The 26,697-nt window shown below is 40.0% G+C and overlaps 1 protein-coding gene across 1 annotated transcript; it reads left to right on the forward strand.

Moving 5' to 3' along the window:
* Window positions 1-459: 459 nt before the first annotated feature.
* LOC109974601 (uncharacterized) lies at window positions 460-20,212 on the forward strand. Its single transcript, XM_020624876.1, has 7 exons — window positions 460-621; window positions 2,908-2,970; window positions 4,029-4,169; window positions 4,252-4,317; window positions 16,720-16,794; window positions 18,156-18,425; window positions 19,856-20,212. Exons 1-7 carry the CDS (start codon window positions 472-474, stop codon window positions 19,955-19,957), a joined length of 867 nt encoding a protein of 288 aa, XP_020480532.1. The 5' UTR covers window positions 460-471; the 3' UTR covers window positions 19,958-20,212.
* The last annotated feature ends 6,485 nt before the right edge of the window (window positions 20,213-26,697 follow it).

The raw sequence follows: 26,697 nt of genomic DNA on the forward strand, positions 1-26,697 counted from the left end.
GTGCAGGACGATGTTCATACACACACCATGACGCCAGCATAGATCTGCAGAGCCACGTCCGTACACGTGGATCATGTTTTTTGGGGACTCTTTATAAATGCCGCCTTGAGATATTAAAACACATATAAAACAAAAACAATGGAAAGCTCAGACGAATTATGGCCCATATGGCTCCACAGACACACAACAGGTAAAACCAGACACACACAGAGGAGAAGGAAACAAACACACATGAGAAAGAAAAAAGGAAGTGAACAAAGAAAAGGATCCAAGAGAGAGAAGAGAGAGGTGATGACTGGGAGACTCCTTGGAAATTTGCAGCAGTGGCTCAGTGATATTAGGAAATTTTGAAACAGAAGAAGAAGAGAGGGGAAGTGGTGACGGGGGGGGAGAGAGGGGGAGGAGGAGGTATAAATGTAGCACAGAGGAGGGAAGCTGCTGCAGTTCATGATGTTTCTCCTCATTGTCAGGATGGCTGCTCTCACTCTGCTTCTCAGCCTCACCTCAGGGCTCGTTACCATGGCAACGGCAGAGCAGGGGCTCACCTGCCGGCAGGAGATTCCCACCGGGCTGATCCGAGACCTGTGGAATCGGACCAAAGTGCTGATCAATAAACTGCCGGTAAGAGCACTAGCTGCTGATCAATAACTCTGAATCACTCACTTTTTTAGACTGTTGATCAACCAAAGATCAATAATCACTCCTGTCTCTCGGTCTGTCAATTTAATGTCAGGTATATTACTTATTGATTATTCTGATAACTGGTATTTTAGTGTACAAGTATTAAATAAACTTTGTCATCAGTGTTTTATCAGTAAAAGATCAATAATAACTCCTGTCAGTTTATTGTCAATTTAATGTCAGTAATATTGCTCTTGGATTAATTGGCCAATTGATTAATATTTTAGTTTGCCATGAATTAAAAAACAATGAGAACTCATTGATTAGTATACTAATCAGTATATCAATTTACTATCAATTAATGGTCAATACCAGCTCATTCTGCCAATCAGTGTCAATAGCCCGAAAAAGCAATAACACTTTATTGCTTATTCTACTGATCAATATGCTAGTGCAACTCTTCATTTATTTCTTATTGATAGTCTTATAATCAATGTGTCAGTTTATCAGCTGTCAGTAATACTGTAACTTATTGATTAAGCTATCAATTATTATTTTAATTTACTTGACATTAAAGATCAATAATTTGTATGAATTAGCCTGCTAATCAATAGGTCACTTTACTATCAATTATTAGTTCCTATTTATTTGTGTGTCAGTGTGCCTGTTTACTGTCAATTAAAGGTCAATAATAACTTTTATTGATCAGTTTTCCAATCAATATTTCATGTTGGAATTACTCTTATTGATTACCCTACCAATCAATACATCAGTTTAAAACCTTTGAGGGTCAGCTCTTATTGATTTTTGTTCCATTAAGTATGTCTGTTTACTATTAACTAAGAGTCAGTAATATCACTTATTGATTACTTTATTGGTTAGTGTGTCAGGTTAATTAACTGTCAATTAAAGGACAGTAATAACAGTTTTTGATACTGTTTATTATTGATCAGTCTGAAAATAAATGCAAATGGAGTAAATGTATCAATAAATCCCTGTTAAGTTCTCTATTAATCAATACGATGTCAGTCCTCAGAGGTCAGAATGTCAATGAATCAGCAGTTCGCTGACAAGCAGATCAATAACTACTAATGTGTTTTCAGTGTGTTTTCAATTGACCAGAGTTGGTTATGGACATCAGTATCAGTAACTTACCAATAACCTTTCATGCTTTTCAGTGAAACTCAGAAGTGTTCAAACTACTAATTGATCAGTAATGATCAAAAACAGAGAAACGGTTCTTTCAAAATAAAGGTCCTCTTCATTAAGTGCATACAGTGTTTGATCTGCTCTGATCGTCACAGATTTAGAAACGATATGGTTTCACATCAGTCTCTAACAGGTGATAGTGATGACTAATTCTGAGTGGCACGATTTTCCAGTTGCCAGGAAACATCCAACAGGAAGTGAAAGTGTGAAAAGCTGCAGTTTTTAAACCAGATCAAAGCTCATGATCAGATCAGACATTTTCTGACTGACACATGAAGCACTTTTAATTCACAGCTGAAGAAAATGATCACGCGACTCACTTTTACTGCCAGTACACAGTCAGACTAGTGCTGCTGCTGTGGCTACTTTTTAAAATACTACATTAAAATACATTTACTCAAGTACTACGCTTGAGTGCAATTTTGAGGTACTTCTACTTTACCTGTCTATTTTCAGCCACTTTTTTATTTCATTACATTTCAGAGGGCGATAATATATTTTAAAGTACTACTACAGTGTAATACTCCAGAAAGGGCCATTATACACAATGAGTACTTTGATTGTTGATCGTTTACATACACAGTATTTTACATAAATTTTGCTCATTATGTTTTAATTTTATATATATTTTTACTGGAGACCAATTTTTACTTCCGTATTTTGTACTGGCTATTTTTATATCGTAGTATTAATACTTTTACTAAGGGCTCTTTTCACCATGGACAATCACCACATTTAGTACTGATGATACGTACAGTTAATATAGAAAATTAGTTCATCAGAAGTGTCATTTAACTGATTTGTAAAATATAGTAATTAAACAAGTCATCTCATATTGGCTGACCCAGATGTTTGGGACCAAAAATCTTAATTCAAGATCCACTTACTAGTCTTTTTGGAGCTTTCAGTTACACCTCAGTGTCTGTAAAAGCAGATGGTCAGTTGGAGATGGAGAATCTTTTATTTTAGTGATTCCTCACAGACATTAAAAAAGAATTAAAAGATGACATCAAAAGATAAACCTGTATAATAGTGAGTCACTAATGAGTGTTTTGTAATTGGTGTTTTCATCTGCAGAAGGAAGAAAACGTCTCCAGGCGACTGAGGCTGTTGCCCAAGTTCTGCACCAAATGTCCCGAGGTCAGTGAACGTGTCTGACTCCGCTCCTTCTCTCTGGGGACCAGTTTGTCCACTTAGCTCCTGACACCATTGCACACTGTAGAAAAACTATTATGACTGACTTCATGTCTCTAGTGAGAATTTGTAATTTTTTGAATGAAGCCTGGTGCTGCACAGTGTAAGTGGAAGTAGTTTTGCTGAGGTTTCAGCTTCCAGCGCGGATGGTGTCCGGTTGGTGTACCTCAACCACAACCACACATATAAACTGTGTCTAACCACAACATAACGCATTCTGCACACCCCGCCTTCTCTCTGTAATGTCTTCACACTTTCCGTTATATGTCAAACCAATGTTTTGCTGGTATTTCCACACATGACATACAGTAGCTGACATCCCTGTTCAGTCAAATATCCTGTTTGCATTTTGCAGAGGAAGTATTTGACCTGTGGTGTTCCTGGACAGAATTCCACTGTTTTATTGTTACCCCCAGGGTGTAATTGGTGTAATTAGAAACCCCCTGACAGAGTTGATTTGTTGTAGAGGCTTTGTGATGACAATGGAGAGCTGAAGTCTGATAGTAGCTATGGATCAAGTTTCTGCAATCTAATGGGTTTTCTCGCAGAGCAGGGCTTGTCAAAGTGTCTGTGAGTGTATGTTACAGTTTACAGCCACGTTAGTCCACCGCTTTGATCCAGGTTGATACAACTGACCAGCTCCAAGCTAATCAACAATGGATTGCCTTGAAATTTGGTTTAGACTTTCAAGTTTCCTTCCAGATGAATTGTAAATACTCCGATGATCCTCAAAATTGAGTTGTTCCAGTACCTTGTAACTGTTTCCATCAGCCTCAGCTGTAGTTTGTGTTTAGTGCTTAGGAAATGTGTGCATGCTAACATGCACAACTAAGACAGTAACCATCAGACCTGCCAAACATCAACATGCTTGCTTTAGATACTGTATTTAATTCTGGACCAAAGCCGAGGGCCGAGTAAAGAGCAACACGCTGCTAGTGTGGCTGAAAACAAGCAGGACTTGTGTGCACGATGACGCACTGTGTAAACACACTGTTTCTCCTCAGCGTGTGGTCGGCTGGCTCGAGATGCGGGAACTGATTGACATCTACCAGAGGAGCGTGTTCAGCAGAGAGGTTGTCCAGAAGCTCCTCCCCCTCCATTACAATGACCTGCTGTATCGACTGCAGCACACACTGCAGCGCTGCGTGAGTACACAACTGTAAACACACAAATGCTCAGATACATACACATTATACTGTACTCTGACTACTCTGTCTTTGTGTTCAGGTTTATTCCTCTAAACCTTCAAAATGGCTCAAAATCATCACCAAACTGGAGAGGAAAATTAAAAAGGTAAACAGTTTTGTTTTACTACACTTACTGCTGCTCCTTATTCTCCTCTTTTCATTGCTGCTAATGGTACTAACAGGGTGCTGTTGCTGCTTTTTGCCACTGCTATTGCGTAGTGATAGAGAGATGAAGTCTGCTGAAGCTTCAAGTGACCATGAAACCACCTAGTGGTCAGAAGATGGCAGTGCAGGGATTATTGTTCAGTTCATGTGTAGAAACAGACATTGGAGCAGCATGTTGTGTTGTGCTGTTTGTAGTTCCATCTGTAAAACGGCCGACATACATTTTTCATAATGTATGAATCAGGTTTGAGTCCTATATCACTAGTAATATTATTGCCTCTTTCTGTAAGTGTGTGACTGCATTACAGTGTTTAAAGTCCAGGTAAAGCAAAATCAGTGGTTTGTTTCTAAACACATTATCTGTGTCAGAAAACAATTGTTGAAAACATGTTAAAAGACTGAGAAATATGTGTTGCTGAATTGTGTAGTTAGACCATTTCATCATGTTTGAGTTCAAGATATTTTGGGCGGGGCAGAAAACGTGGCTCAAAGCACTGGAGCATCCTTGACATAACTCCCCCCTCCCGCACCTGTAATCTTATAAAAGCTAGAGTGCACAGAGCTCTATGCCTGCGTTTGTGCTCGATATGAGCACAGATGAAGATTTACAGCCTCAGTTATGTTTGTTAAAAGAAATAAGATTAATGCTGCTGCCTCAGTATTAAACAATGACAAAAGTAGGAACACGTGAACGGTGAATGTGTTGAAGCGGGTCTGAACCAACTGTAGTTGGTTGAAGGAGAGAGGGGAGATAATGGATGCACAGCGGACCATGGAGCTGCTGCTGCACTGGACAGATCAACACAGCTAGCTGTTAGCTGTTAGCCTAACAAACTCGCAGACTGTGGACAAAGCTTAAAGTTTCACTTCTCTGCAAGTTTATGCTTGTTTAGCAGGTGCTTTGCTAAATTACTCCAACTGGCTGTTTGCTCAAAGGTTTTATTGTAAGAGCATTAACAAACATACAGCTCCCTGTCTCCACAGCTAGACAGCAGCCACCTGCTCCCTGTGTGTGTGTGTGCCTTTGTATTACTAACATCACGAGGACCAAAACCTGTTAACACGCTCACACTGTGGGGCCTCGGCCAGAAGGTAGTCCCCACAAGGAAATCACTGAATTTTAGGGTGGCAACATGGTTTAGGGTTAGGATGAGGTTAGGTTAAGTGTTAGGTGTTACTATTAGGGTTAGGCAAGTAGGTTAGGATAAGTCTACAGGAAATGAATGTAAGTTGATGTAAAGTCCCCACATTGAATGAAAACACAGCGTGTGTGTGTGTGTGTGTGTGTGTGTGTGTGTGTGTGTGTGAGAGCTGAGCAGCGTGCTGTCATTTAAACACCGACAAAAGGAAGAAGCAGCTCGATAAACACCAAAACCATATTTCTAATCTGACTCAGTGGCCTTTGATAAAGAGCCCTAGCGCATTAGCACCAGTTCTCCTGTTTGATTGTGAGTTACTATGTCTACAACAGCCTACCCTACAGTTTGCTAGGTAGTTATGCCTTCACCCTGCAATGCATCTTTCCTACATGTGCTCCCTTAATATATTTATCATGAGAACAGTTGGCACATCTCTGCGGTTTGGTTTGGCGTGGTCACATTAGTTGTTCTTACACGAAGATTCCACCGTTCCAAAGGGTCGCCAATATCCCACCCTTGTTCTGTTCATACTGATCACGCTATGGTGGTCTAATCACAAGATTCTGATTCTGATTCTGAAGCCAACCTGTGAATTCAGACAGCGGGCCAGGATTCCGCAGCAGAGGCAAGACATGACAACTGTAACGTAAATTATGTGCTGCTAGTCTACAAAGCAAAACAACAATGGCAGGAGAGATAAGTGCAGACCAGAGGCGGAATGAGAATGGCCCATCATTCTGGCTTTGCACCTTACACACAAAAAATGAGACGGAATAAAGGTGTACCAGTCCTACCTCGAAAAAGTGGCGTGTAAGGAGATATTGTCTTCACCCGACACGCCCAAAGCATTTCAGAGCAGAAAATACTCCTTATTTTTTCATGATTTTGGTTAATAACACATCTTCCTGTGGTGTGACAAACTTAGAACACGTTAATCTGCACTTTACCCCGACTTTAAGTTTTCACCTTCAGAAATACACTCACTGGCCACTATATTAGGTACACCTGTACAACTGTATGCACTTTAGTGCAGTACTTCCACCTTAACATCTGTGTTTAGCTCAACATGTTTCAGTTTTTGGTGAAATTGTCATCAATGTATAAATTAAATTATATGGTTACTACTGAGGTCGTAGTTAAAGGTGGTGTTGTACTGGACTACATTATATTTAAAGGTGTTCCTAATATTCTGACCCTTTCATGTATGTAGCTGGGGAGGACAAAAATATAGAGAGCTACTACTGCTACCCATACTACATTTATTACTACTTCTACTGCAAAGGCTGCTACTGTTGCTGTGGCTACTGCTAATAGATATACTTCTAATGCTATTTCCAATACCACGCTTACTGCTCCTGCTGCTACTACAAAGGCCACAGCTTCTGGTACTGAAACTGAACCTGCTCCTACTACAGTTGAGTATAATACTGTTACTACTTTAAATACCAATGTTGCCTCTGTTGCTACAGTCATTCCTATTTTTACTACTGCTGTGACAACTACTGGCTCTAATTTTGTTTCTGACACTGCTGCTGATACTGCATCCATTAATACTACAACTGCACCAGCTATTGTTACTAGTAGCTATTGTTATTGCTACTACTGTGTAGTACTGTAAATGCATCATAGTGCTTTACCCGACAATGAAATAACAATACAACTTGGAATGTTTTTACACTCTGCTTCCTGTTGCAACACAAATGTCACAATGATAAAATAGATCTGATTGTCTATTTGGTCATTATCAATATATAATCCCAGAACTATCAGTAAAAATATACAACTAATACTTAACAACTACTGACAACTACTGGCTCTAATTTTGTTTCTGACACTGCTGCTGATACTGCATCCATTAATACTACAACTTAATAGTATCGCTGTTTCTGCAGAAAAGAAGAGATGAAAAAGCACTGAAAGCTGTCGGAGAGTTCATTTATGTCCTCAGGTGGATTGATGAACTGGCACATCATCGTCATCATCATCATCATTACTAACCTCAGCATCATCAGTGTTGTGGTCAGCATCATCATTTGGGCTCACTGTTTTCAGTTTTTTATTTGAAAAATCAAAGTTAATTTTTGTATTTTTAAAACATGGACTTTGCAGCAAAAACCTTTATTTGAACCGTTTATTATTTTCATCATTAGACTGAAAGAAATGCAGCAGCTCAACTGTTTTTTTTTAAATAAATTTTCTCCGCATGTTTTTCTTCTGGACACACTGACTGGTTTTGTGTCAGCAGGACACGTGAGAACAGTTGAATGTGCCAGAAGCTAAACTCCATTTAAAACTGATCTTACTTTGGAACAAATGTGGTACAAACTGAAAACAGTGAGCCTCACCCACAGCTGTGTAGCTGGGAGCTTCTGAAACATCTTGAATCTTTTAGGTGTTTTACATTTGTATCAGTGTAGCTTTATTTACAGAATAAGCTGTTTTTCAGAAAATATTTATTGTTGTTGAGTATTCACTGTAGTTTCCAGAATGTTGGAAGTACTTCAAACTTTAATATATTGAACGATATGAAGGAAGGTATTTTTATATGAATTGTTGTTGCTGTATTTACAGTATATGAATTTGTCAGATTCTGGGTGAAATAAATGAGATATTCACCTTTATTCCTGTGAACTGGTGTCGGTTTTTAACTGAGAGCTGACTCCCTCTGCTGGTCACATTGTGACAGCACATGAGTGTGTGCATGTGTGTGCTGTGTTTCCTGATGAAGGAGAAGAAGGAAAAAGAAGGAAATGAAAAATAAAAGCAAAGAAATAAAGAGAATATCTCTAAAAATGAGAGGAGAGGAAAAGACCAAATGAAAAAGAAAAGACAAAAGACAAAAGGAAACATTTTGTTGTAGGAGGATTTGGAGTTTCAGTTTTCAGGACAGAAATTTCTCTGAGTTCATGGAAGAATTAAAGGAACAGTTCACCTAAAAGCAAAACTGAGTCACGCTCAGCTCCTTCACCTGTCAGTGGAAACTCCCGCACAAATCTTTGGGACAGCTGCCGAAACCCACGGTGAGATCTCCGCCCCCCCCCCGCACTGACACCACACCGCACTGAATGCATCATCATTGTCGTCTTTGTGCTGAGTCTGCTCCGCATTTGAATATTCACATTATCCCTGTTCAGGATGAAAAAATATGTCCAAAAGCCAGAACAGAGCGCTAATGTTTCAAAGCTCCTATATTTTTCTTTGTGCAGCACATTCCCGCTTCAGTTCAATTTCAGTGTTTCCAGCAGCAGCAGGAAGCAGCTGTTTTTAGAGCAGACGTTCTAAACAGTCGCTGTTCACGACCTGCTCAGCATCAGCCAGCAGACAGAGCTGGTCAGAGACCAGCTGGGGAACACAGTGGAGTGTTTAGCAGCTCCAGAGCCAGAGGTTTCCCTCAGGAGGTGGTGGAGACCAAACCCAGAGCAAACAGAGAGGGAGCACTGGGCTGAGGCTCATCAGGGGGACACGGACACACTGTGCACGGAGGAGCATGTAGCGTGAGGCCAGGTTGATTTCTTGGTACACTAGGGAAGATTTGTCACATAATTCAGCGAAAAGTGATACCACAAACTGTTGTTTGCTTGTTGCTGTTACCATGGTCACTCAGTAATGCTGGCTAGCTGGTAGAGTTCAGGTAGCAACACATTTCAATTTACAGTATTGTTTGTTTCAGTATGTCTGAACTGTGTATTGTGCGGCTGTATTATATACTGGAGAAGCATAAATTGTTAATATTGAGTCTGATTTGAATTAAAGGTCATGACAGGTTTATCGGGGAATCCCTAGAAATTTTTCTCCTCATAGTAATGGCATTTCTATCTGCAGTGATGATTCAGGTTTCGTTGTACGCCTTGTGGTGGTGTTTCCACCTGCAACAGTGACGAGTCTGCCTAAACCAGTGGCGCTTCTTCCTGCTGCAGAGACTTTTCTACTTTCAGCACCAACAATTTTACCCACAGCGGTGATCAGTGTTCTTCCTGACGCAGTGGTGCTTTACCCTGCAGCACCTTTGATTCATAGCCATAATTATGTAGACACAGGAATATCAAATACAGTGACCAGCAGGGCCTCGTCAGGGCCGAGTCTCCAGAGCAGTGTCAAGTCTCCTCTGTTGGAGGAGGAAACCTCCTCTGTCTAAACCAGATCCCCTCACTGCGTCTGACCCACTGTGTCGTCCTCATGAAGCCACTCAGTGACCTAGAGCTGCAGCCATGAGTCAGTTCACTGGTAGAAAATGAACCTCAGCTATTTAGAAGCAACAGTCATCGACATGTTCTGGTTCCACCTTCTTTAATGTGAGGAGCTGATGCTTTTCTTTGTCAGACATGAGAATCAGCTGAGTCTCTGTAGATCTGTTGGTTGGACAAAACAAGATGTGTGGAGACGCCACCTTTGGCTCTGGAGAGTCACAGTGGGACTTTTTCCCAGTGTCTGAAGTTCTGGGGACAAACAGATCAATCAGGTCATCAGGATGATGATCAGCTGATTGATCAGTGACCCTGCTGGTTGTATTTATTTCCACTCATGAACAGGAGTAGAAGCAGAGCTGTAAGTAGGGCCATAATCTCAGCTTTTAGGGTCTACACAGCTTCAGAGTGAAAGTAAATTTGACCTTTCTACAGCATCTACAGGGTGGGTGGTGTCTTTCCCCTCTTACTACATTTGTTGTATAGAAATGACTGTTACTTCTCAAAAGAAACATTTTGGACAGTGTGACATGGCTTTATGAAATAATGGCACATGATACATTTGTTTTAAATGATGTCAAATACATACACATGAAATTAATTTATAGAACAGAAGCAAAAGTAGGGTGAGCAGGAGCATCTGTATTGTTGTACGTACCACAGATGCTTTCACATTTACAGCACTCTCACTGAGTTATTTATAAACTGGATAAATCAGCAGAATTTGTCTGATGAGTTTCATAGAAAATATTTTGTAGAAAGCTGCTGTGCTGTTCCTTCATTCTGCATTTAATCAGATGTGGCTTTATAGGACTTTGGGTACTTTGTGTTAGTTTACAGTTTTATAGTTTACAGTACATGTAACTTTCTAAATAGAACTGCATTAGGACATTAGAAATGATTCATGGTACAATGTAATTTTCAAGTGTGATTTGGAAGTAGCTGTATATTACTATACAGTTTGCATATGCCGGTAAAGGGGGTACACCAAATGAATCTTCATCAGTCAAGGAATAAGATGACACTCCCAGGTTAAGTCCAGTCAAGTCGTTATTGAGCTTGCTAAAGCTACACTGACTGGACAAAAGGAGCGTGACATCGGAACATGGCAACACATGGAGTGAAAAGATGCATTCTGGGAAACGTGGCTCTTTAAGCTACAATACACAGTCTTTTAACACACCTACTACAGTCCACGAACTACAGGGAGTTTTAACAGCCGCCCCTGTATTGGCACTGCAAATACACATAATCAAAAGTCCCTGTTAAATGGAAGATGAACTACTGTCGTCATCAGGCACTCTGGGGAGTTCAGCCAGTTTAGTTAATGGTCGAAGGTAGGTACGGTTCTTTATTTTAACCACTACAGATCGGACCCTGCCATCTGTTCCTGGGAACAGATGGGTTATGGTGCCCACTGGCTCTAGTGAGGTGAGAGTCTGCTATCATGACAACTTGTCCCACAGCCAGGTTAGCTGTGGATGAGTTTCACTTTGTCAGGTCCGCTCGGCGCAACCTGCCTCTCTTCTGCCTTTCTCTCTCCTGCTCCTCTTTTTGCAGGATCAGCGCCCCAGCTGTGTCGCATTTTGTAATCGGTGACTTGTGGGTTGTTGCGCACAGCTGGGGCGCATTACTATAATCACCCTCCTACCTTATTTATACGTCTGGCGGACGCTTCGCTGTCCCCGGAGCATTAACTCGCATACCCCATAACAGACCTATTGTCGACGTCATTTGTTTTCCACGGTGACGGTTCCTGTGCTGTGGACCTCTTTGTTTGTTTTTTTTGTCCATGAGGTTAACCAGAAGTTTTTTTTTTCATCCAAGCTGACAGTTCCTGTGCTATGGATATCCTTTTTGTTCGCCTGTCCTCTTGATTAGCCTGTCTATTCACCCGTCTGTCCTCATCCTCCTGCTCTCCTAAGTCCTGTTGTTAGTTTGTCTTTGTACCTGTTTGTCCAGGCCTCCTCCTCCATCTCAGCCCTATGTTGATTATGTATGTACATGGCCCCCTGTTATGTTACTTTGTGTTTTGTTCCATTAAACCTCTGTTTTTCTACTAGCACCTGGGTCAGCACACTTAAGTCCAACCGCAGTTCTCCCTCACCCCCCTTGTAAGGGGGACTCAACCATAACACACTTCTGTCAAAGTTGCGGAGTAAGGACATAACTCCAGATGAACTGACTCCAAAAATCCTCAGCAGTGACCTGGCTATGCCTCCACTGTTTTTTTGGTAAAGGAGTTCTGGGCCCATACACTGCCTGACCAAGTGAGGCACCTTGTCACCATATCAATAAATGATTTGGGGTAGTAGGGTCTGGATCTGCCACATCCACTGAAACACATTCCACAGGTTTGGAGTTTAGATTACCCTCCATCTCTATGAGGTAAGTTAGCAACATTTCCTCTGGAATGACTTGATCCTTGAGGATGATTTAACAGACTGTATTTCCCTTTCCCAAGCCCTTCTGAAATGAGGAGCATGCAATGGGTTAAAGTGGATGTTTAATGCTCTTTTTTTGTTAACTGCTCTTGCAAGGCTATCTGTTCACAGCTATCTGACCTAGCAATGCATCCACTTCTGGGACATAGCTCGTCCACTTTTGGATCTCAAAGTCTCGTTTGGTGAGAAGCTCCCTCATCTTGTCGATGAGCTCCCTTGTCTCCTGTGGATCTGTGAGGGACTGCAGACAATTGGCCACATAAAGGTGCTGTGCACTGATTCATGGATGTCTGGGTAGATGTTCTTCTACTCCTTGATGTGTCTTTGGATGGTGTAGATGGTGCAGCAAGGACTGCAGGTAGTCCCAAACAGGATCACCTGCCACTCATACAAGTCAGGGGGCCAATCTGTCCTCCTGTATCTCCACAAAAACTGTAACAGGGGCTGATCCTCAGGTAGCAAGCGAACTTGATGAAACATAGCCTTTTTATCTCTGCTGACTGCTACAGGATACTGCCGGAAGTGGAGCAGCACACCTAACAATGTGGGGCCCAGAGTGGGTCCTGGCAAGAGGTGGTGATTGAGGACGGTTCTTTGGCAACGATAGAAACAGTTAAACACCTCTCTGGCCTTGTTATTTTGGTGAATTACATGGCGTGCCGCTCTACTCCACCTATACTGATGGTCTTTGCTTCCCTCGTTGCAATGGCCTCTTCATCCTCCTTAGAGTGGGTGACCTCTTTCTTCACCTACTGTGCCTTTGAAGTGGCCCCCGCTGCACTGAATGGTCAGGTGTGATTAGATACAGTCAGTCAGAACCATAGGCAACACTTGTTTGAATCCTGTAATAGCAACAGGTCATAGGTGCTAGTACTTCTCTTTCAGAAGCTCCACTGGACTGCTCCACTAGTACAAGTTGTTCAGCTGTGAAAACCTGGGTTTAAGGTGTCCAATGTCTTTGTGCTATGTTGTAGCTTAAATGGAATGACCTTGAGCATTACTTGACTGGAATGACTTGAATGGCCAAAGTAAATCATGTTGACATTTACAGTAAGGATGCTGGGGTTCTGCTTTACAACTTCTACTAGGTCATGAAGCACCAGTAAATGTTGGTCTCCACAGGTGCTGCAGTGTTTCCACCAAGTACAGAGGTCAGCTGAATGTTTACATCTACAGTGCCAACATTGCAGCCACTCAGGTAGTGCTCTGTCCCTTCACAATATGGGAAATATGGCTTGAACTGTTGTCTCCTTTTGGGGAGAGCTGAAGGTTTTGAGGTAGCAATTTTCCTGTCTGCCTTGGTTGGAGATGAGATCTGGGTCATAATAAATAAAGGTGGACTTACTGTGAGACTTTAACTCTGATGTTCTGATATCCCTCCTCTTAGGGTGTGGTTTATCCTGAATGTGCAGCTGAGTAGCTTGTCTTGACAACCGTAGAACCTGTGACTTGCGCTCTAACCATTCAGAAATCATACAGGGTGTAATTCCTACTGCTACCATCTCGTATAATGCCATGTGTGATGCAATACTCAGCAAAGCTGTCTCGATAGTTAGGGGGAAGCTTTGTTAGCAGTCTTATCAACCTGGCACCCTCAGCATAAGTCGTTGTCATCCATATAGTACCTTAACCTCGTTATTCCTGCCATTTTCACTTCTACTCACTGAATTTCAGGTGGAAATATTGTACTTTTTACTGCACTACATGTAGACGGTGGCAACAGTTACTTAGCAAATTAACATCCTACATCCAAAACATGCTTAATGGTTAGATAATAAGGTGTACAGAGTCAAATTCCTTGTGTGTGTGTGACACACCTGGCTAATAAAGCAGATTCTGATTCTGCATTGCATTGCTGTAAACTGACACTATTGTATAAAGTAGCTCATATAACCTGTCTACTAGCTCCAACACTAAAATTACTACATTGGCACTAACTAAATTATTACCGCATGAGTTGGAGCCTTTCTGGTGGATGAGTGAAACTCCACTTTTGATAATTGAAGTGGATGTTGCTGATGATGCTTTTAGACTTAAATGTAGAACTCACTATGCTTATCTTAGGATATTGCAAAGTTTATGTGTATAAAGAATCAGAATCAGCTTTATTGGCCAGGTGTGTCGGACACACAAGGAATTTGACTCTGGTACATCGGCTCTCAATGCGTATGTGCGTATGTACATATCCCCATGCAAGGGGCAAGTATTGGCAAGAATCTGAATCCTTACAATACTTGAAGAGTTTTATGTTTAAGGGACAAATCCTCTCAGACCAAAACTGAAAGCAAGTCAAAGTCAAAAGGATCCCACTAATTCTCGATACAGTAGAGTTCTGTTTGCCAAGTTTTTAGCTAAAAGCTCCACGCATCTGAAGTGACACCTAGTCATTTCCTTTATTAATAGTAGCTATAGTTGTTGGGTACAGGTGACTCTACTGAGGTTGTTGTGCCAAATTAAATTCTACATACAGATTAGAAACTGATTTTTACAGCCTCAACTGACAATTGTTTTCATTATTTGATGTCATTTTTTTCTTTTTTGTGTTTAATCAAGTAAATCCTTGATCAATAAGATGTCATAAAATAGTGAAGAACATGTGCCCTGGTAGCTGAATGATTAAGGTGCAGCACACCACATACCAGGAACAGTGTGGCACGCCACTGGCGTGCACACACTAAAGTATGTTGCAGGTCTCCCCACCTGTCGGCCCTATTTCCTGTCCACCTCTTGGTGACCTACTTTCAGGTATATGTACTTAATAAAGGAGAGATGCCCAAAAGAATTACTTTTTTTTTTTTTTTAAATAATGAAAGACACCTCTCAGTTTCCCAGAGCCCCCGGGCACTTGTTTTGTTTGGCCAAAACCCAGAGATATTTGCTTTACAAAATGTAAAGTAAAATAAAACCCACTAGCTAAGTGATTAAATCACAGCTAAATTTAACTATAGAAAATTCAGTAATCATAGTTAAAATGAGGTGGGAAATATGGTTAATATAAGATGCTCATTTAGGCCCGTTACTTGTAAAAAAATTTAAGATATTTTCAGACCGCTAAATAAACTGCCAACACACATGCAAGCTTGCATACAAAATACACTCACAACCTAAAGAGCTGTAAAGTTTCATGAAGTTACAGTGCAGTATATGAGGTTTTATGCAACCAGTCTCTCTCTCTCTCACACACACACACACACACACACTGATGTTACTGGCACAACTAGTTAACCATGCATTAGCTTAGTGTGCACAGCTACACACAGATTTCTAGGTAATTTTTTTTGAAGAACTGGGCTTCCTCCAGTTAAACCGCTCTGACCAGGGAGTCTCCTCACTCTGCATGCGTATATGCTCAGTGGATGGATGTGAATGGAAACCTGACCAGGGAGTCTCCTTTGTGTGTGTTTTTAGCAGCAGCAGAGTGAGTTTTAGAGGAAAATTGTTGTCGATGCTGCTGTTTCTGGTGCTGCAGCTGAAAGCCCACAGACCACAGAGATGCACAACCCCACATACTCGCAGGCGCAGACTGAGACGTACAGGGATACAGACAGCTGTATATATAGACCCACAGGTCAAAAGATAGTATCAGTGACTAGACGGTACGCCAAAACTGTCTCAGCCTTTTGTTGAGAAGACCTTTCACAGTACAGTCTACAGTAGTTTTTACTGAAGTTCATTATGTCTTCGTGCTGTGGTTCAGTGTGTCTACTGGTCTTACTGGGAGTTGTGTTGGCATTTGGAAGTCCTGTCCAGTTCGTCTCAGATTCCCTGATACAAACCCATGACTCCATTGCAGATCTGCTGGTGAGTTTATCTGTGGCATCCCACAGGGCATGATTTTAGATCCTTTATTGTTTTTTTTTGCATCTTAGCCTCTGCTTGTGATTAAAAGATTTAATCCCTAAAATTAAAGTTTATCTAAGGAAGCTTTCATTCAAGATTATACTGAATCTGACATGCGTGTTCATATTAAGGAGTGAGAAGTGGTTAAGGTGTTTCAAGATATTTTAAACTGATGTTTACACTCTGCTGCTTTTTCTTTTATTTTCATGCTTGTAAAACCAGATGATGACCACTTTTAACCATGTACATAATTTCTGAATGATAACTGTGTATGGAATTGACAAAGTGTGCTTATTTTGACGAGGTATTACAAACTACACAGGGAATTATTTAAAAACTTTTATGTTTTTGGTGGCGTTAAGATACCTGTGATTCACTTTTATGTATGAATGTATTATTCAACAATCATTTTTCATAAGAAGCCAGATATCTAAAATCTTTGTACAAATACCTGTACAGGAACCTTTGGTCTTTTTAGAGCATCTTTTTAACATCCGCTGGGACCACATGTCAAAATTAGCTTTTCATGCTAATGTTTCCTCAAATAAAATGAAAACAATAGGAAAGGGAGACCAAAGATAAAAGTGCTCATTGCTGCTACAGACATAGTTCAGGTCAGTAGGTACTCAGAACGTCCGAATTCAACAGCCATGTTTGTATCTGTTTATGTTGTGCTTGTTAATATGTGAAGAGAAATAGAAATGTTAAGACAGGATTTTTTTTGTGTGTGTTTTAGGAGCTGAAGGAGCCAGAGATTGGCAGCAATCCTCTCTTCAGATCTGTCATCAGGAGCATCAGCACCTCCTGCCAGGTAAATACAACACACTATGCATCTATTGTCACTCTACTGTACCAAAGCCCACATATTTTCAATGTTGTGATTGAGTTTTTAGTAAAACTGAAGGATTAGGTTTTCTGTAATGGCTGTGAAAAGTTAATTTTGTGGCGATATGTACCTGGTTTTCATCAGACAGTGACACTGTGAATCCCTGCTAAAATAAACTGAAAAAGCTTTGTGTATTCTGTGACATCAAGATGATTAATGATGCCACGAAGAATCATGCACAGGGAAAATTAATATCATATCCAAAATATGGAAAATCGGTTGAGAAACTGTTACAAGGGAAATGGCGAAACAAAAATGCTTTTTTTATGCCTAATCCAGAAAATTTGATAATTGAAAGTTTAAGAGTCTTCATCACATTTTTTCAAAAGTCATATAATAATCCAGTATTACCATGTAGCAGGAATCCTCATTGATTTTTGAAATGTGCACAGTAGTTTTATAAACCCTGAGATATTAAAGGAAAAGCTGCCAAAAGTTATGAACAGGGATAGATTAGAGTACGGATCGGGCTCTATATTTCTGTCCAAACCTGACCCAAGTCCGACACAGCTGAGTTTGTGTGGTGTTTTTCTATGGCCTTTGTGCATCTGATATCATGGATAGAGTTGTCATGCGCTTAACTGGCTCATCGTTTTAATTTATAATAGGCCTAGCACTTTAAATTAGACTAAAAAAGAAGCATGGATTAATTTACAAGTCAAATATTTACAAGTGCAATTACACCTGTTTGGATTACGTAGTCGATCCCGACCCAAACCCAAATGCGACTGAACTATCTGGTACCGAGGGGTCCTATTGGCTCACTTTGGGTGTTAACCCTCACTGGGCACAGGCTCAGGGACTCAATGATTCAGGGGGACCTACCCCGGAAAACTGTGAAAAAAGTCAATAAAATGGCTACAAAAAGCCACAAAACAAGAAAAATATATAGATGCCAAACAATGACAAAGAGTACAAAAACACTAAAACGAGACAACCACAAAGAGATGCAAACTGACAAAAAAAATAGACAAAAAAGGTGCAAAATGAGTAAAACTTGACACAAAATGTCCGAAAAGAGATGCAGAACAACCACAAGAAGACACAAACCGGAGACATAAATCTGTGGTTGCTCAATTTGTGAGTCTAGAAATGAAGGAGAGGTCAAGGCCTTCTACATGTCTGTGTCCACAGGCCCATTGCCTCATAGTCCATCTGTGGTTATGGATCATTATGTTGTGCAAGAGTCACTCAAATTCTGTTCACTGTTACAATAAAGGTCTTATAAATTATTATTATTATAGCCTCCTATGTACCAACTCCCAAGCATCTCTTCCTCTCCACAGAGAAAAGAACAAGTACAGCTGATGAATGCCACTCTGGACATCTACACACACATCTTCTCTAGCATCCTGCAGCACAGCCACCACCAGCACCATGACAGGACCCATGTCCCAGCTCTGCTGGACCAGCTGAAAGAACCCAAAAAGTCTCAGGTGGTGTCGGCTCTGACCGAGCTCCGGGACAAGATGGAGAAGCTGAAGAAGCACCTGGGCCGCCTGGACCACCAGAACCTTGACCAGGAGAATGTGCTCAGTGACCTGAAAAAAATCATGGTAATGGACACGTCTTTCACTTATGTTGACTGTAACTGATCTCAGATGTTTCAGAATGTAGCTGCAGAGTCTGGAAATATACTGGTTTCTGATGGGTGCAAAGGTTAAAACGATTTAATATGAACAAAGTTTGACTCAAGAAAAAGCATCAAAAGTTGTACAAACAGCAAACATGTCAGCCCATAATGTGTCAGTGCTAAACTGTTTAGAAGCTCAAAGTGCAAACAATATGGACGACACAGCATCGCACTGGGCGATACCGCTGAAACTAGCCCCCGACAAATGCACTATTTCCTCCTGTTTGTTTGATTAAATGTATCGTTGTTCTAACCTTTTTAAAAGTACTTTTACATAAAGTATTTGACCTAAGTAGAGAAGTCACACATTTTCATGAGATGTGATGACATTAACGAAAACACCAAACCAATCCCTTGAAAGAGTCGGGTGTTTATTCAGCTGTCAAATCTGAACAGTATGCTTCAGAATAAACAGATGTAGGTGAAACACAGCTCAACATTTAGTACTACACGCTGACACACTGTAGTGGAAACTACACCTCTCAGAAGTAAAACAGAGATCGTAGTGAGAGCTTCCATTTCTGCAGAAAGGCCACAGAAACCAAACCAGGGTGCTCTCATCAGTCAGATGTTCAGAGACAGGCCTGTCTTCATGTTGTTGATGGTTTAAATGTAATTTCTGTTCCAATTTAAGATTTTGGGAGTAAACTGTCAAATTGTTCTGAATCAGTCTCCTTTATCAGCAGGCATCACAGCTCAGAACAATAAGAATAAAAGCAGAGCAGAATGAAATAAAATTAAATAAAGTAAAGATCTAGAGACGAGCATGACAGTGAAATGGGACATAAACACAAATTAAATATAAACTGAGCAATGGAGAAGAATGTGAAATGCGAGGAACATGTGACGGTGGAGGTGGAAAACAAAGTCTAGTTCCATGGAATGGTTATTAATTAAAAATCACAACAGCTGTAAATTGAGGTTTTACTACCAGGTTTATTTAACTAATGCATAAATGTATTACTATTTGATATAAGTGAGATAAAGTCTTCCACAAGAATGTAGAAAGCTCCTTCACACACCTGAAATGTAACCCTTTTCATGCAGGGTCTGTGTTTTATTTATACCTCAATGAAGCCACAAAAAGCTGGAAGCATACAATTTCTATGATTCACAACTTCTTCGGTTTGTAAGAATCATCATCATTACAAGTTTCATGTCTGACAGGCAAATTCTTCTTCTATGATTGTGTCACCTGAAGAGTTGAAATGATCCAAACTGTCTTTAAAAGTCTAGCTATCTCCTTTTGTGTTACTTCTATAGCGAGGACAGCCGTGACCTGTTTGTGTGTGTTTTTAAGACATTTTTAATTGACAAATAAACAGGAACTGAGCTGTTTCCTTGTCTCTGCAGGTGGACGACCCTGTCGATCAGAGAAAGGCTCTGGCTCAGTTCAGAGAGGTCTACCAAGCTGCTGCTGTGGTGGCGTCCCGCGGCTGTGGCTCCACCCGTTAATCAAGATGAAGCAAGGTGCTGGGAATCGGTTTCCATGGCAACTAATCCTTCTCATTAGCTAATCTAATTTAGTTGATTTTCCTGTGTTTAACTTCATTAGGAAATGTAACTTTTTTTTGTCAGATATTGTTTTTATTTACAACTGGCTTCAGGTGGATGAAGCTTCCATGTCGACATCTTATTACAGTTGCACATTTATTTTATTTCTCACTCCAGTTCTCCAATTAACTCTGTTGTATTTATTTTAATTTAATACATTTTATTTATGATTAATTTATCTTAATTTATTTTTCTTGTCATTTTAAAACTGAAATTAGTTTGAATAAAAGCAGAAATCAGCACCAACCGAAAAGCTTATTTTCTCCTTCCCTTTATACAAGGCGTACTACGAAGTCTGTACATATTAAGCTGTGCTCAGCTTTCAAACAGGGAAATGCTACGGTAACTGGCTCCAGCCTGGAGTTTTCAGTGGTGATCGGCACGCTGCCGGTTTCACACTGGCTGATGTTTAGTGGTTTCATATGTAATTTGAAATGCTTCATGATGATGATGAATGTCATGGAACCTCTAAAGAAAGAGAAAATTTAATTATATAAACTGAAATGAGACACATGCTAGAGACAGTGGGGGACCTGTCCTACTGTTTAAATCAGAAACACACCCTATGTGGCCTAAGGTATGTGGACAGTGGAATATTACACCCATATGTGTTTGCTGCACAAGGGATGCTGCTAACAGGTATTAATCTGCAGCGGCCGCTCTTCTGGCTTCAGTCTTTCCATCAGACATTTGCTCCCACTCAGCCAGCTCAGGTGGAGAGCAGTGAGTGTAGTTGTCCTTCTACATGTCAGCCCTGGGATAGACTGGCAACCTGTCCAGGGTGGACCCCCCCTCTCACCTAGTGTCAACTGGGTTTGGCTCCAGCCCCCCTGCAACCCCCCCTTGGGATAAGCCATACACATAATGGATGGGGGGACAAATCTAAATTCTGACTGGTCTAATGTTTCAAACCTGTCTTTGTGAAACCAGCTGCAGCAGCTGCAGACTTCCCTTGGTGAGGTCTCCAAAGTGTTGATCATTTGAAGGAGGAGGACTGTGCATTTTACACCTTCATCAGGGGCAACACAGGAATACTGAGTAGAAAAACATATTCAGATATCATACAGTACTTCCTATTGCCTGTCTTCAGATTGTTGCCTCAAGTATTAACTGTTACCCTCAAGATTTCTTTTTATTTATTGCAACACAAAACACATTTATAGGACAAAGCACATAACATAGTACATGAGACAAGAGACATTAACAAAAGAGGCAAAGGGATTATTAATTGAGGGTATTAAGTTGTGTGTGTGAAAGTGTGTAGTATGTGTGTATCCAACTCTGCAGGCTGATATTCATTACTTAAGGGAAAACAGAATTAAACCAAATAAATTAGGAAAATGGAGGGGGTATAAATGTAAAGGAATGAAAAGACAGTTTGATGAAAAATGAATGATTGTAGTAATAAAATAATAAAACAAAAATAAATGAAAGTAACAGATTGGTAAATGATTAGAAAGAGAGGGCAGAGGAAAAAAAGGCGGGGGGGTAGGTAATCTCATTTAATTTGGTTTGATAGGTGTGAGACTCAAAACAGAACCCTGGACAATGAGGACTAATAACAGTAACCATAATGAAGTAAAAAGCAGCTTGTTATATTTCTAGGAGTTTGTGGGAATGTGCGTGGCCTCGGCCTCAGGTATCTGGTTTAAGTTAAAAGAGATTAGAAATGGATTCCAAGTGTCAATGACGGTTGGTTTATTATTCTTATGGGTGGATGATATTTTCTCTAGTGTGATATATTTTATAAGAAGGTTGGTCCACTGGTTGATGTGTAATGAATTTTTAGATTTCCAGTTTAGAAAGATTGTTTTCTTGGCAATCGTTAGTGAGATAAGAACTGGGCTTTTATATTTAATTGGTAGGTGGTCAACTTCTGTGACATTACTGAGCAGGCAGAGTGACGGGGATGGGGGGATTCTAGAGCTCAAGATGGTGGAGAGTTTCTCAGTCACCACTACCCAGAGGGAGTAAACGGGTTGACAGGTCCAAGTAGCATGAAGGTAATCATCGGCGCTATCCAGAGTGCATTGTGAGCAGGTATTTGTATCAATGAAACCCATTTTAAACATTTTACCTTGTGTGATGTGAGTCCTGTGAATAGTCTTGTATTGTATAAGCTGTAAGTTTATATTGGTAGTCATGGAAAAGATATTATTACAAATCTTGGTCCAGAAATCAGGGCTGAGGGAGAGAGATAAATCCGTTTCCCATTTGGTCACTGGTATTGTTATTGTTTTATCTGTACTTGACATTAGTTTATAAAGTTTGGATATTAGCTTCTTTGAGTTTGTGAATTTCATTATCTCCTCAGCTAGCATGGAAGGTTGCAGGGTGTTGTTGATTATATTGGTCTTTGATTTAATTCTTCCGGACTAATGTAGTAAATGGTATAAACCGGTTGTTTTCAAATAGATGTTGAAGGTGAGTGATTTCTTTGTGTTGCTATGTTGGAAAGTAAATGAGATTATTATGAAGTTTAAAGTCAGGGTTGTGCCAAATTGGACTTCCGGACTAATGTAGTAAATGGTATAAACCGGTTGTTTTCAAATAGATGTTGAAGGTGAGTGATTTCTTTGTGTTGCTATGTTGGAAAGTAAATGAGATTATTATGAAGTTTAAAGTCAGGGTTGTGCCAAATTGGAGTGTATCTACATGGTGTTGATGATTTAGTGGCTTTGTTTGCTTTCCACCAGGCTGTCAGAGTTGTAGAGATTGTGATATTTTTGAAATAGTTCATTTTCTTAATTGAGTATGGTAGGAAGGCAAGGTCTGCAACTGAAGTATTTTTGCATTGATTTTGTTCCAGTTCTATCCATGAGCTATTACAACTGTCCTTCTGAATCTATTTAACTAAATATTGTAGTTGCTTTGCTACAGGCAACAGTGGTGCAGTGGTAGAACAGTCATTTCCAACCAGAAGGTTGACAGTTCAAATCTTGGTGCCGGCAGTCCATGTGTTGAAGTGTCCTTGGGCAAGACACTGAACCCCCCATTGCCTCTGATGGTTAGAGCCATCGGTTGAGGTGGCTGCCATTGGTTCTGTACCGGAAACAAATTCCTTGTGTGTGTAACATACTTGGCCAATAAAGATGATTATCCTTATCCTAAAAAATAAAACTCAAAATTTGGTGCTTCTAGGCCACCTTGTGATTTGTTCTTCTGAAGTGTTGACAGGGAAATTTGGGGTTTCTTATTATTCCAGTAAAATTGCGAAGTTAGAGAATCAAGTGATTTGAACCATTTATCTGTTGGTGTTGTCAGAAGCATTGAAAACAGGTAGGTAGTAAAGTTTTAATGTTGGCTGTGGCAATTCGGCCAATGAGTGACAGTGGGAGGTCAGACCAGCATTTGAAATAATCTTCTATCTTTTTAGTAGAGCGGTGTAGTTAAGGTTAAAAAGTTCTGAGCCTGTGGGCCATGCAGATGTTTAAATATTTAATGTTGCCAGTGTTCCACGAAAAAGTGACTTTACCCTCCAAGATTTTTTTACATTTGAATAATTTTCAGAGGGCTGAAGAAGTGAAACTAGTAAACATTTACCAAAGAAAATGTTAAATGCAACTGTGTGTTGAAGTTTTGAATGTGTTAAAAGGCTGGGGCAAGAGTTGTTTTTGTCTGGCTCATCATCTTGGGCCGTCCTGTCCACTCCTCTAGAAATATCATTTTATGCAAATGTGTTAATATTTCCTGTCACTGGAACAACATAAGACCCCAGACAAAAAGTTGGTAGGCGTGTCACATAGTTTTGGCCATTTAATTAAGCTAATAAACACCTTTTCTAATTAACTGTTCAGTTAAAGATGTCATGTTTAGGGTTAAATATGTAAAAAGTGCTATAGTGTATCACACAACATAGATTGTTTCTGACTGACAACACGCAAAAAACACAAAAACAATCTCTGTACACGTGAGGAGAGAAAATTAAAAGAGGGAAGGAAAGAAAGAAAAAGAAAGAAAGACTTTTTTGTGGAACAACTGTAGTGTTATTCCTGTGACATCACTCTGACATCATTCTGCTCCCCAGCTCCTGCACCAATCACACGCAGGGATTTCCCCTCCACCTCATGATGCCATCTAACCTTGCAGGGAAACGCTCAGAAGGTGTCAGTGGTTACAACTCTGGTTATGAGTCAGTACCACTGACCTGAACCTTTTACACCTGCGGGCGTGTTACCCTGGTTGTCATCACTGATTCGGACCAAGTGTTTCAACATCACCAAGTCTTCTTTTTATCATTTAAGAGCTAAATCAAAAATAAGAGGCTTCTTGCCTCAAGCAGATTTAGAAAAAAACTGTACAGTACATGTATTTACAGTCTAGACTGTACGTATTTGCACATCCTGTTCTTTGCTTCTGCAGTTAGAAACAAGACACTTGTTCTACATGAAGGTGTCAGGTCTCAGATTTTAATATGAGCAGGTTTTATTGAGCTGCATCCCACCTGCTGAGGACAGAAGGCAGTGCTGCAAACACACTGATGCTCCCACAGCATGAACAGCACTAACCACTGCACCACTGTGACACCCAGACTGCCCAGTTAAAGCTATCTGTCTCCAAAATGTCTGTTTTTCATTCAAATAAACAAACAACATAATTTTCTTGACCCTGTATCTTGTTGTAGATAGATGAATTAACGTATTGAGGTTCATTCTCAACCTTGAGGACACATATGTGGTAAAACTTTTAGCACAAGCTCCATTTAATTAAATAATTCTGGAGCTTTCAGTAGTTTGACCTTGTCTTCTTCGGCAGGTGAAACTGCCTCAGGCATTACCTGGGTGCAGAGCATGGTCCAGTGATACCAGGTGGCTATAACAGTATATTTATGTTTTTCACTGTTTTATTATCTATATGTCCATCTGTCCATCCATTATCTATACCGCTTATTCCTGAATAGTGTCGTGGAGCCAATCCCAGCTGACACTGGGCAAGAGGCGGAGTCCACCCTGGACAGCTCGCCAGTTTGTTACAGGGAGGATATGTAGACAAACAACCACACACACTCACTCCTATGGGCAATCTAGAGTCACCAGTCAACCTAAGCTGCATGTCTTTGCACTGTGGGAGGAAGCCGGAGAGAACCCATGCAGGCAAAGGGAGAACATGCAGAGTCTGCACAGAAAGGCTCTGGGTTGGCCGGGGCTCGAACCTGAAATGTTCTTGCTTATTGTGTATATGAAAATGTAAACCTCACCAAAGATGGATGTGCTGTATTTTGTAAAGGCATTCAAAAACATCATTTAAGAAAACAAAAGACTTCATGAGATTTTAGAAAACATTTTATAAAGCACATTTTGGTTGTTTTTTTGGTAAATAAATGTAATTTTCAACATTTAAAAAAACATAACAGAAAACTAAATGTGTTAAATATAAATGCTCAACACACTAATACTGTGTTTTATCTAATATTGTTTTATTTTTTAAATATATTTTCCAATGTTTGGGGTTTGTTTTGGCAGGCTTGAATACATCTGTGCTGGTTTGTCACCACAAGATACTGAAATAATAAAGTGTTTGAACACAAGATAATACAAAAAATTAAACTGTAACTATCAGCCTTAACTAAACTTAAATCCTAAATTTAACATAAATCTTTACCTTAAAGGAAAATCTCCTTTCTCTTTATTTGTACTGAAGTGTATGGGTTTACATTTTGCACCACAGTTTTTGAGTCAGGTGTGTGTGTGAAGGGGTTTTCCCTCAAGCTAAACCAGAGTCTTGAATCATGCAGAAGAAAATGTGATGTGAGTGGAGCAAAAAGGTCCAGGTTCCTCCAAAGTTTAGAAAAACTGAATCATCCATCTGAGGCTGAACAAGGACAGTGTGAGGTTTGGAAAATTCACTCCATGCTATCCTGTGTTAGTCCTCTCCTGAGCTGCAGACCCAGTGTTCAGATTATTACCAAAAATAAATTAAAAATAAAATGGACTTACCAACTCTGAAAATGTGGCCAAATGGTTTTAGAATGTTCAGGTTTTCTCATGTGATTCAAAATGTTTGTAGATTATCTTTTGCTGCAGGTAATACATGATTACCTTTTAAAAGATAAAGTTTCACAAAAGTGACATGAATACTTGGGTCTGCTCCTACTGACAGGACAGGTGATTCAATGACGCCCAGGAGCCGGAATTACAAAGGGCCTATGAATGTCAATAATAACTAGAAAAATGCATTTTCTGAAGAAAATGCGTATGGATGCTGACTGCTGAAAGATCGCCCTGAAAATGCTGAATATTTTGACACCTGAATGGTTTTGCTAGCTGAAAGTATGCTGAAGAAGAATTTTCCTATTCATTTGAATGCGGCAAGATTTTCAAAATAAAGCAAAATATTTCAAAGGTATGAAGTTTAGAAACTTTCTGAAAAGAAGCATGAATGTCCCTGAGGACCTGAACATTTTAATAGCTGAAAGTATGCAGAAGTAGAATTTTCCCATTCATTTGAATGGGGCAAGATTTTCAAAATAAATCTAAATATTTCAAGAGTATGAAATTTACCAAAATTCTGAAGAGAAGTATGAATGTCCTTGAAGAGCTGAACATTTTGATAGCTGAAATAGCTGAACGTATGCTGAAGTAGAATTTTCCCATTCATTTGAATGGGGCAGAATTTTCAAAATAAAGCTAAATATTTCAAAA

The sequence above is a fragment of the Monopterus albus genome, unplaced genomic scaffold (assembly GCF_001952655.1).
Source record: "Monopterus albus unplaced genomic scaffold, M_albus_1.0 scaffold341.1, whole genome shotgun sequence".
Classification (NCBI taxonomy): Eukaryota; Metazoa; Chordata; class Actinopteri; order Synbranchiformes; family Synbranchidae; genus Monopterus; species Monopterus albus.

What these genes read in the sequence shown, in the direction of transcription:
- LOC109974601 (XM_020624876.1), top strand. Translation starts at nt 472, where the DNA reads ATGGCTGCTCTCACTCTGCTTCTCAGCCTCACCTCAGGGCTCGTTACC. An exon ending in TCTGCACCAAATGTCCCGAG is followed by an intron (nt 2,971 to 4,028) that starts GTCAGTGAACGT and finishes GTTTCTCCTCAG; the next exon opens with CGTGTGGTCGGCTGGCTCGA. An exon ending in GCATCAGCACCTCCTGCCAG is followed by an intron (nt 16,795 to 18,155) that starts GTAAATACAACA and finishes TCCTCTCCACAG; the next exon opens with AGAAAAGAACAAGTACAGCT.